This window comes from Oncorhynchus clarkii, chromosome 16, assembly GCF_045791955.1.
Source record: "Oncorhynchus clarkii lewisi isolate Uvic-CL-2024 chromosome 16, UVic_Ocla_1.0, whole genome shotgun sequence".
Taxonomy (NCBI): domain Eukaryota; kingdom Metazoa; phylum Chordata; class Actinopteri; order Salmoniformes; family Salmonidae; genus Oncorhynchus; species Oncorhynchus clarkii.
This window is the reverse complement of record NC_092162.1, coordinates 25,131,542-25,144,191: the sequence shown is the minus strand read 5'-3', so window position 1 is coordinate 25,144,191 and position 12,650 is coordinate 25,131,542. Positions and strand designations below refer to the sequence as shown.

The 12,650-nt window shown below is 41.0% G+C and overlaps 1 protein-coding gene across 1 annotated transcript in view; it reads right to left on the bottom strand.

Moving 5' to 3' along the window:
* The window catches only part of LOC139367537 (mucin 13b, cell surface associated), a 36,679-nt gene extending 35,984 nt beyond the window's left edge, over positions 1-695 (bottom strand). Inside the window, exon 1 of the mRNA XM_071105782.1 lies at positions 459-695. Coding sequence (XP_070961883.1) covers positions 459-522 — 64 coding nt within the window. The 5' untranslated portion in view covers positions 523-695. The remainder of the gene's footprint in view (positions 1-458) is intronic.
* Positions 696-12,650: the final 11,955 nt, after the last annotated feature.

The window sequence follows — 12,650 nt, the reverse complement described above, 5'->3', positions numbered from 1 at the left end:
TTATGAGAACGGAAGGATAACTCAGTGCATTAGTCTTATAATTTAATAACTTTTACTGATTTATTTTTATGTGTTTAAACTCAAGCTCATAACCCATAACCCCTTTCCGTTTCTTTAAAACTAGAATCCTTAGTTCCGATATCCATTTTTCGACTTATACATTTATGTTTGTGAACTTTGTAAACGTAAACAAACACTGTATAGCCTCAAAACATGGTTAAACTCAAATGTTGATACCATGGATGGTCAGTCCTTTCATCCATAGCTCAGTCTATACATTTGAGAGTTCTGTTTTTTAGCAAAACAGAGGCAGGGAATCGCTTTGTTATTGTTTCGATTGAGGATTTTAGCGTTAAGACTAACTAAACTGGTTTGAAATGCGTTGTTCGACAAGACATTCAATAGACTATATAATGACAACCTGTTGTCCAAAATGGGAGAGAGACCGTTAAACTTACTTGTTATCTGTCCGAAAACGGCCACTGCAAGGCATAAGACGAGAATAAGTCTAACGACGAACATCTTGCTCAGCTCATGAAATCAAATTAATATAAAAGGAAAAACTTTCTTCAGGTCAAAAAACGGAGACAGGCGACGATCAATACGACGTGTTCTAGGTGCGTCGCCAGGTAGTCTTCCTCCTTGTGTGAATACTAATGGCTCAGGTGTCTTTGACCACTCATCGCGAGGGCGGCACTTATTTTATTTTACGAGTATGTTAATGCACTATGATCACTTAATAACCTCGTCATTCTTAGTACATATTTTTATTTATTTTTTTAATAGAAGGACACAATCAATCCGCTCGCCTACTTTCGTGTTTAAGGTAATTGTCATCCTAGGAATAAATTCCGCGCCGCCAAAAACAGCTGATCTCTTACTTAATAAAAATAGAAATGTGTTTATAAGGCTCTGGGGTTTGCCATGAAAAGTAGTGGGAAAGACTAAATAGCGTGTTATGGACATAGAATCAAAGCGAGTCAATCTATTTCGCAATATGACTAGAGTCGAAAATAGGCTAAATGCAGTAGGCTATCTGGCCAGATATAAGTAATTTATGTTTGACCCCATTCTAATGTAATATCATCAAAATTATATATATCATAATGATTATGGCTAAAGACCAGACATTTTGAGTAAGTTTAACATTTCTAACATAACTATAAGCTTAATAAGAGGCTCATGCATAACAAGTTATAAAGCATTTAAAGCTGGCTATACCTGTAGACTTTAGACAAAGTTTGACTAACATTCAAAACTAAAATGTACAACCGGACACTATTACCCTCCACTCCTTCTTTCTTCTCTGATAGTATTGACTCAAACATACATCTTGACCTAAAAAAAAAAGGTAACATTCCAGAAGATAAATGATACATTAACAGATTCTGAGATCAATAATATTATGCTATCTTTTCCAAATGGTGTCCACAAACTGATCAAGCACCTGAAAATGTCCCAGTTCTTCTTCTGGCCTGCATACTCACCAGACATGTCACCCATTGAGCATGTTTGGGATGCTCTTGATCCACGTGTATGACAGTGTTCCAGTTCCAGCCAATATCCAGTAACTTCGCACAGCCATTGAAGAGGAGTGGGTTAACATTCCACAGGCCACAATCAACAGCCTGATCAACTCTATGCGAAGGAGATGTCCTGCTGCATTTGTCAAATTGTGGTCACACCAGATACTGACTGGTTTTCTGATCCATGCCACGACAGTTTGTGCAGAAATTCTTCGGGTGTGCAAACCCACAGTTTCATCAGCTGTCTGGGTGGCTGGTCTCACAGACGATCCCGCAGGTGAAGAAGCCGGATGTGGAGGTCCTGGGCTGGCGTGGTTACACGTGGTCTGCAGTTGTGAGGCCGGTTGAATTTACTGCCAAATTCTCAAAAATTATTATTTACAATGACGGCCTACCCGGCCAAACCTGGACGAAGCTGGGCCAATTATGCACCGTCCTATGGGACTCCCAATCACAACCGGATGTGATACAGCCTGGATACGAACCAGGGACTGTAGTGACACCTCTTGCACTGAGATGCAATGCCTTAGACCGCTGCACCACTCGGGAGCTGTTCTGGAGGCAAAGTGGGGTCAGACATGGTTTATTAGAAGGTTGTACTAAATAAACTGTCCAGTGATATTTCCATACTATGAGGTTGGAATAATACTGTGAAGGTTGGAATAATACTGTGAAAATGATGCCAATGCCCTTTTAGTGTAAGACAAACTATTGCTTGAGAAACTGCTCTTTGCTAAGAAGCTATTTTTGTTTATTTGTGACCATTTTAATTGAAAACAAATCACAATAAGGTAACTTAATTGTTACCCAGAAATGATTTGATATTGAGATAAAAATGGCTGCATTTAACAGAGTTCTTAGAAAATGTGGTCTCATCAAAAACTGAGGGAGATTTTACCGTCATTCTGTTACCAAACTTTGCATATGCACAGTTCCTCAAGTAAGTGTGTCTTTGTAAAATAGTCCGTGGCAATTGTTAAAAGTAGACATCCTGCATATTGGTGTATGGTTTGTTGAACTTTGCAGGCAAGGATTTCTGCTTGGCATACATTTTAAAGTGAAAAGGTAAAGTCTCAGCGGCACTCGTTTACCGTGGAATTGCCCTTCACTCGATGTTGACATTTTCTACATAATATTCAGTAGTGTGCAGCTATCGTAGGAGGGAATTTCCATATAAAATCTGAGTGTTCTGATCATTCCAAATTACAAAAAAGTAAACAAACATATCAACTTTATATGGGATGATTTATGATAGGGAACAGCCGGGAATAGAAATGTGGCAATCCGGGTTCCTGCTTCACCAGCCTTGTAACATGAAACGTTTCTCCATCACATGCACAAAAATTAGTTTGTCAATTTAGTCAATCGAATTGCACCAATTCATTTAGTTTGACCCCAATTCAGTGGATCTGACCCTAATTATCATATGCCTGATCAATGTTTGACGATTACATGTCATTTCTATCAATACATGGTTTGGGTTCATTCAAGTTCAGTTCTATTAATACATTTTTTATTCATGTGGGGCTAAATGGAATGCATCTCATTTCTAGAAACTATTGATGTAATCACCCTGATATAAGATTGGCCTCCTTGTTAATGACCAATGAAGATTTCAGACCATCCACATTGTCAAGGCTCTGTGGTGAACCCCTACAAATTATAGGGCTATACTTGTCTAGCGAAGGGGCGCTGTACCAATGATTTACAGTACATTCAGAAAGTATTCAGACCCCTTGACTTTTTCCACATTTAGTTACATTACAGCCTTATTTTAAAATAGATTAAAGTATTTATCCTCATCAATCTACACACAATACCCCATAATGACAAAATAATAACGTGTTATTGCACAATTTAAAAAAAAATCTATTAAAAAATAAATCTGAAATATCACATTTACATAAGTATTCAGACCCTTTATTCAGTACCTTGTTGAAGCACCTTTGGCAGCGATTACAGCCCCGCCCGGGCTCTGGCTGGGCCACTCAAGGTCATTCAGAGACCTGTCCCAAAGCCACTCCCATGTTGTTTTGGCTATGTGCTTAAGGTCATTTGCCTGTTGGAAGGGGAACCTTTGCCCCAGTCTGAGGTCCTGAGTCCTCTGGAAAAGGTTTTCATCTCTGTATTTTGCAACGTTCATCTTTGCCTCCTGACTAGTCTTCCAGTACCCTTCCACTGAAAAACATCCCCACTCCTGAGTGATGGTGCCAGGTTTCTCCAGATGTGACGCTTGGCATTCAGGCCAAAGAGTTCCATCTTGGTTTCATCAGACCAGAGAATCTTGTTTCTCATGGTCAGAGTTCTTTAGGTGCCTTCTGGCAAACTCCAAGCGGGATGTTTGTTTTTTATTTGGGTATATATTCTTTTAATTCCTGACATTTAATCCTAGTAGAAATCCCTGTCTTAGGTCAGTTAGGATCATCACTTTATTTTAAGAATGTGAAATGTCAGAATAAAATGAGAGAGAATGATTTATTTCAGCTATTATTTCTTTCATCACATTCCCAGTGGGTCAGAGGTTTACATACACCCGATTAGTATTTGGTAGCATTGCCTTTAAATTGTTTAACTTGGGTCAAATGTTTCAGGTAGCCTTCCACAAGCTTCCCACAATAAGTTGGGTGAATTTTGTCTCATTCCTCCTGACAGAGCTGGTGTAACTGTTTGTAGGCCTCCTTGCTTGCACACTTTCAGTTTTACCCACAACTTTTCTACGGGATTAAGGTCAAGGCATTGTGATGGCCACTCCAATACCTTGACTTTGTTGTCCTTAAGCCATTTTGCCACAACTTTGGAAGTATGCTTGGGGTCATTGTTCATTTGGAAGATCCATTTGCGACCAAGCTTCAACTTCCTGTTACGTCCATTGTTAGAAGGAGACCAAGGTGCAGCGTGGTAGGCGTACATTACACTTTTATTTTAAATGACACCAAAAAACACCAAAAAGCAATACGAATGTAAAGCTATATGCAGTGCAGAAAGCAACTGTACACAAACAAGATCCCACAACTGAAGATGGGAAAAAGGGCTCCCTAAGTATGATCCCCAATCAGAGACAACGATAGACAGCTAGCTGCCTCTGATTGGCCAACAAAGAAATAGACAAACTAGAATGCCCTCCCAAATCACACCCTGACCTAACCAAATAGAGAAATAAAAATGCTCTCTTAGGTCAGGGCGTGACACTTCCTGCTTGATGTCTTGAGATGTTGCTTCAATATAATGACATAATTTTCCTTCCTCCTTCCCATCCATTTTGTGAAGTGCACCAGTCCCTCCTGCAGCAAAGCACACCCACAACATGATGCTGCCACCCCCATGCTTCACAGTTGGGATGGTGTTCTTTGTCTTGCAAGCATCCCCCTTTTTCCTCCAAACATAACGATGGTCATTACGGTCAAACAGTTCTATTTTTGTTTCATCATAAAGGGGTATTGTGTGTAGAAAACATTTATTTCATCCATTTCAGAATAAGGCTGTAACGTAACAAAACAAGTTAAAAGTCAAGGGGTCTGAATCATTTCCGAAAGCACTGTGTGTGTATATATACACATACATACATACACACATCAAACTCATTCCACGGAGGGCAGAGTGTCTGCATATTTTTACTCCTCCCTTGTACTTGATCAATTAATTAAAATCACTAATTAGTAAAGAACTCCCATCACCAGGTTGTCTAAGTCTTAATTGAAAGGAAAAAACAAAAACCTGCAAACACTTGGCCCTCCATGGAATGAGTTTGACACCCTTGGTGCACTGCTTTGAAGCCACCGCGCCGCCATCTTGGCACTCCAACATCTTTGTTTAAAAAAAATGTAGTAGCTAAAGAAATGCATTTACTAATGTCTATATTTGTTTTTGACACAATTATTCTATTACAGACACCTTCATGCATACTTTTAAATGATATTACAGTACCAGTCAAAAGTTTGGACACACCTACTCATTCCAGGGTTTTTCTTTATTTGTATGATTTTCTATATTGTAGAATAATATTGAAGACATCAAAACTATGAAATAACACAAAAAAGTGTTACAAATCAAAATATATTGTATGTTGAGATTCTTCAAAGTAGCCACCCTTTGCCTTGATGACAGCTTTGCACACTCTTGGCATTCTCTCAACCAGCTTCATGAGGTAGTCACCTGGAATGCATTTCAATTAACAGATGTACTTTGTTAAGAAGGAAATCAATTTCACAAATTAAAACCTCTACGGGATCGGTGTCCCCCTGACGGGACAGTTGAGCTAGCGTGAGCTAATGTGATTAGCATGAGGTTGTAAGTAGCAAGAAAAATTATTGTTAATCTAACTGCACTGTAGCTATTACAGTGAAAACATACCATGCTATTGTTTGAGGAGAGTGCACAGGAATGTAATTGAAAATTTATATATTGACCAATTAGGCAAATTTGGGCAGACTTGATACAACATTTTAAACAGAAGTTCCTTGGATCAGTCTAAAACGTTGTACACACACTGCTGCCAAAATCAAATTGCACATAACCTGGAATAATACATTGTGACATTTCTCTTGCATTTCAAAGATAGGAAAAAAAAATTGCATGGTTTTTTCGGATGATCTTTTACCAGATCTAATGTGTTATATTGTCCTACATTAATTTCACAAACTTCAAAGTGTTTCCTTTCAAATGGTATCAAGAATATGCATATCCTTGGTTCAGGTCCTGAGCTACAGGCAGTTAGATTTGGGAATGTCTTTTTAGGCAAAAATAGAAAAAAAGGGTCCGAACCTTAAAGCGTTTGAGCCAATCAGTTGTGTACAGAAGATAGCCCTATTTGGTAAAATACCAAGTCCATATTATGTCATGAACAGCTCAAATAAACAAAGAGAAATGACAGTCCATTACTTTAAGACATGAAGGTCAGCAAAACCATCAAGCACTATGATGAAACTGGCCCTCATGAGGACCGCCAAAGGAAAGGAAAACCCAGAGTTACCTCTGCTGCAGAGGATAAGTTCATTAGAGTTACCAGACTTAGAAATTGCAGCCCAAATAAATGCTTCACAGAGTTCAAGTAACAGACACATCTCAAAATCAACTGTTCAGAGGAGACGGCGTGAATCAGGTCTTCATTGTCGAAATGCTGCAAAGAAACCACTACTAAAGGACACCAATAATAATAAGAGACTTGCTTGGGCCAAGAAACACAAGCAATGGACATTAGACCGGTGGAAATCTGTCCTTTGGTCCAACTGCCATGTCCTTGTGAAACGCAGAGCAGATGAATGGAAGATCTCTGCATGTGAAGCATGGAGGAGTAGGTGTGATTGTGTGGCGGTGCTTTGCTGGTGACACTGTCTGATTTATTTAGAATTCAAGGCACACTTAACCAGCATGGCTACCAAAGCATTCTGTAGCGATACGCCATCCCATCTGGTTTGCTCTTAGTGGGAATATAATTCGTTTTTCAGCAGGACAATGACCGAAAACACACCTCCAGGATGTGTAAGAGCTATTTGACCAAGAAGGAGAGTGATTGTGTGCTGCATCAGATGACCTGGCCTCCACATTCACCCGACCTCAACCCATTTGAGATGGTTTAGGATTAGTTGGACTGCAGAGTGAAGGAAAAGCAGCCAACATGTGCTCAGGATATGTGTGAACTCCTTCAAGACTGTTGGATAAATATTCCAGGTGAAGCTGGTTGAGAGATTGCCAAGAGTGTGCAAAGCTGTCATCAAGGCAAAGGGTGACTATTTGAAGAATCTAAAATATATTTTGATTTATTTAACACTTTTTTGGTTACTACATATCTGTTATTTCATAGTTTTGATGTCTTCACTATTATTCTACAATGTAGAAAATAGTTTAAAAAAAGAAAAACTCTTGAATGAGCAGGTGTGTGCAAACTTGACTGGTACTGTATGTGAGCTAAACATAAAAATTATATAAAAACATTTTCCTTAAAGTATAATTTTAAGAAAGTACTAATGTTACTCTCACAACTACAACAAAATAAATACTTAAATACATGTAATTTTGTCTTTACATTTAAATGAAATACTGTAGAATTCCATTCATTCCTATGGAGGACTGCTTTTCTGAGGAGTGCCAATATGGCCGACCAGTGCCTTCAAAGCATTTCCATGGCCAAAAAAATAATATCAGCAATCCAGGGTTTATATACATCATTGCACAGTACCCACTATAAGACAAGGCCCATTGATTGTCATAAAACTTTGACATTGGCCTCACAAGGGTCTACAGATAAGAGCAGAGACCATAGTGAGAAATGTAAACACTAGAAGAGACTTATAGATTAACAGGCAGGCATGGCAAGGGTGCATTCATCGTCACGGCTCGGAAATTGCCACTGTCGCATTCCCATGGGAAAGTCCACAGTTTCTCACGTCACTTGCGGGCAAGTCCATCTCAACCACACCCAACTCGATCATTGCAGATGGTGGCAACATACTTTAACGATGATTAGGACCACAATTTGAACACATTGGACCAAGAGTTCACTTGGCCCAGCCCTACAGTAGTTGGACAAAACTTCAGCCAACAGCTTTGACGGGGTGAGAGATAGTTAGCTTGGCTTTGACGGCAGTGTAATTACACACTGTATTTTGATGACAGAATAAAAGTGTTGATAATATGAATATAATGGTAAGATACTCAAATATAAAGACTCAATGACCTAACTGGTGGTTTAAATCTAAACTGGGAGAAAGGAGACTAATAGAAAATAAAACTGTATATTTCCACATAACGGTCCAAAAGAGCCAGCATGAGGTGAATCAGAAAACATGCTTGAAATACATTTGACGATTAATTGTTTTTAGGGCAGGATGTGGATGAAAACTACACTCCAAATATCAAATGGGTTAAGGGGATGTTGAATACTTTCTTTAAAAAAGTATTCAAGCCCTAGCCTTTTGGGGGCCCTAAGCAAAAATGTTGTTGGGGTCAGGGCCCTTGGTGTCACACCCTGACCATAGTTTACTTTGTATATTTCTATGTTGTGGTTGGTCAGGGTGTGATCTGAGTGGGCATTCTATGTTACATGTCTAGTTTGTCTAGTTCTATGTTCGGCCTGATATGGTTCTCAATCAGAGGCAGGTGTTCGTCATTGTCTCTGATTGGGAACCATATTTAGGTAGCCTGGGTTTCACTGTGTGTTTGTGGGTGATTGTTCCTGTCTATGTGTTTTCACCAGATAGGCTGTTTAGGTTTTCGTTACGTTCTTTATTTTGTAGTGTTTGTATTGATTCGTGTTTTATGTTTGTTTATTAAAACATGGATCGCAATCGACACGCTGCATTTTGGTCCGACTCTCCTTCTCATATAGAAAACCGTTACACTTGGGCACATGTCCAGTGGGTAATTAGACCATGATTAGCCTACAACAAGTTTAGATATCTAAAAAATAACTGATAACAGAAAACTGCTTAAATCAAATCTAAGTTTATTGGTCGAGTATACAGATTTGCAGATGTAGCAGGTGCAGCAAAACACTTGTGTTTCTAGCTCCAACAGTGCAGTAATACCTAACATAATTCTTCGGGCATGGAAACAGTCGTCAATTCATATCAAGGGACCTAATGTGTGCCAGGAAATCATTCCCCAAACCATTACGCCACTAGCCTGTACCACTGACACCAGACAGGATGGGGCCATGGACTCATGCTGCATACGCCAAATTCCTGACTGCCAACAGCATGACACAACAGGAACCGGATTCGTCAGACCAGGCAATGTTTTTCTCACTCGTCAATCGTCCAGTGATCGTGTGCCAACTGGAGCTGCATCTTGTTGTTTTTAGATGATAGGAGTGGAACCCGGTGTGGTAGCCTGCTGCAACAGCCCATCCGTGATAAGGACCGACGAGTTGTGCGTTCCACGATGCCGTTCTGCACACCACTGTTGTACTGCCCTGTTATTTGTTTGAGGCTCGCCTGTTAGCTTGCACGATTCTTGACATTCCCCCTCGACCTCTCATCAACGAGCAGTTTTGGCCCACAGGATTGCCACTGACTCGATGGTTTTGTTTGTTTGCCGCACCATTCTCGGTACACCCTAGACACTGTCGTGTGTGAAAAGCCCAGGAGGCCAGTCGTTTCTGCGATACTGGAACCGGTGCGCCTGGCACTGACGATCATACCACGCTCAAGGTCAATGGAACAGGAACTGAATGCCTCGATGCCGGGTCTGCCTGCGTTACATAGAAAACCACTGCTATGTGACTCTCAGTCTGTAGAATGAATGGAGTGGTGTACCTAATATAATACCTAATATAATGGCGTACACACGGAGTACACCAAACATTAGAAACACCTTCCTAATATCGAGTTGCGCTGCGCACCCCCCACCCTTTTGCCCTCAGAACAGCCTCAATTAGTCGGGGCATGGACTCTACAAGGTGTCGAAAGAGTTCCACAGGGATGCTGATCCGTGTTGACTCCAATGCTTCCCACAGTTGTGTCAAATAGGCAGGATGTCCTTGGGTGGTGGAACATTCTTGATGCACGCAGGAAACCGTTGAGCATTAAAAAGAAACAGCGGCGTTGCAGTTGTCGACACTCAAACCGGAGCACCTACTACCATACCCCGTTCACAGGTACTAACATATGTTGTCTTTCCCATTCACCCTCTTAAATGGCACACACACACACACACACAACTCATGTTGTGATTGTCACGAGGCTTAAAAACCCTTTCATCTACACTGAATGAAGTGGATTTAACAAGTGACATCAATATGGGATCATTGCTTTCACCTGGGTCAGCCTCATGGAAAAAGTTCTTCATGTTTTGTACACTCACTGTATAGACAGTATTTGTCAGTATATGAATAGAAAAGGTGTGTACAGCAGTAGATGCGTAGGATGAGCAATGACTAGAATAATTACTGTATATACATATGAAGAGGGTAAAACAGTATGTAAACATTATTACATTGACCAGTGTTCAATGACTATGTACATAGGGCAGCAGAAGATGAAGGATAGAGTAACGGGTGGTAGCCGGCTAGTAACAGTGACGAAGGTTCAGGGCAGGCTACTGGGCCGGCTAGTGATGACTGTTTAACAGTCTGATGGCCTGGAGATAAACAGTTTCTATCAGTCTCTCGGGCCCAGTTCTGATGCACCCGTACTGTCTGTCTTCAAAACAATTGTATTTGTCACGTGCGCCGAATAGAATAGGTGTCGACCTTACAGTGGTAAGCTTACTTACAATGCCTTTAACCAACAATGCTTTAAGAAAATAAAAGCAACAAATAATTAAACAGCAGCAGTAAAATAACAATAGTGAGGCTATACACTGGGGTTAACGGTACAGAGTCCAATGTGCGGGTGCACCGGTTAGTTGAGGTAATTGAGGTAAGATGTACATGTAGGTGGAGAAAGTGATAATAATAAACAGAGTAGCAGCAGCATAAAAGAGGGGCCTGGGTAGAGCCCTTTGATACGTTGTTAAGGAGTCTTATGGCTTGGGGGTAAAAGCTGTTAAGAAGTCATTTGGACCAAGACTTGGCACTCCGGTACCTCTTGCCATGCGGTAGCAGAGGGAACAGTCTATGACTTGGGTGGCTGGAGTCTTCAAACAATTTTTAGGGCCTTCCTCTGACACAGCCTGGTGTAGAGGTCCTGGAAGGCAGGAAGTTTGGCCCCAGTGATGTACTGGGCCGTACGCATTACCCTCTGTAGTGCCTTGCGGTCGGAGGCCGAGTAGTTGCAATACCAGACTGTGATGCAACCAGTCAGGATGCTCTCGATGGTGCAGCTGTAGAACCTTTTGAGGAACTGAGGACCCATGCCACTACAGCCACATCGATGAAAATGGGGGCGTGCTCAGTCCTCCTTTTCCTGTAGTCCACAATTATCTAATTTGTCTTGATCACGTTGAGGGAGAAGTTGACCAGGTTGACCAGGTTTCTGACCTCCTCCCTATAGGCTGTCTCATCATGGTCGGTGATCAGGCTTACCACTGTTGTGACATCAGCAAACTTAATGATGGTGTTTGGAGTCATGCCTGGCCATGCAGTCATGAGTGAACAGGGAATACAGGAGGGGACTGAGCATGCACCCCTGAGGGGCCCACGTGTTAAGGATCAGCGTGGCGGAAGAGTTGTTACCTACCCTTAAAACCTGGGGGTGGCCAGTCAGGAAGTCCAGGATCCAGTTGTAAAGAGAGGTGTTTAGTCCCAGGGTCCTTAGCTTAGTGATGAGCTTTGAGGGCACTATGGTGTTGAATGCTGAGCTAAAGTCAATGAATAGCATTCTCACATACAGTTGAAGTCGGAAGTTTACATACACTTAGGTTGGTGTCAATAAAACTCCATTTTCAACCACTCCACAAATTTCTTGTCAACAAACTATAGTTTTGGCAAGTCGGTTAGGACATCTTCTTTGTGCATGACACAAGTCATTTTTCCAACAATTGTTTACAGACAGATTATTTCACTGTATCACAATTTCAGTGGGTCAGAAGTTGACATACACAAAGTTGACTGTGCCTTTAAACAGCTTGGAAAATTCCAGAAAATGTCTTTAGAAGATTTTGATAGGCTAATTGACATAATTTGAGTCAATTGGAGGTGTACCTGTGGATGTATTTCAAGGCCTACTGTCAAACTTTGCTTGACATCATGGGAAAATCAAGACAAATATGTCAAGACATCAGAAAAAAAATTGTAGTCCACAATTATCTCATTTGTCTTGATCACGTTGAGGGAGAAGTTGTTGTTCTGGCACCACACGACCAGGTCTCTGACCTCCTCCCTATAGGCTGTCTCATCATGGTCGGTGATCAGGCTTACCTGGATAACAATATCTCTATACTCTCTACACTCGCCAGCATTAGCTTTAGCCAGCACCATCTTCAGATTAGCCTTAACGTCAGTAGCCATGCCCCCTGGTAAACAGTGTATGATCGCTGGATGGTTCATCCTTGGGAGCAATTTCCAAAAGCCTGAAGGTACCACATTCATCTTTACAAACAATAGTACACAAGTATAAACACCATGGGACCACACAGCCGTCATACCGCTCAGGAAGGAGACGCGTTCTGTCTCCTAGAGATGAACGTACTTTGGTGCGAAAAGTGCAAATCAACTCTAGAACAACAGCAAAGGATCTTGTGAAGATG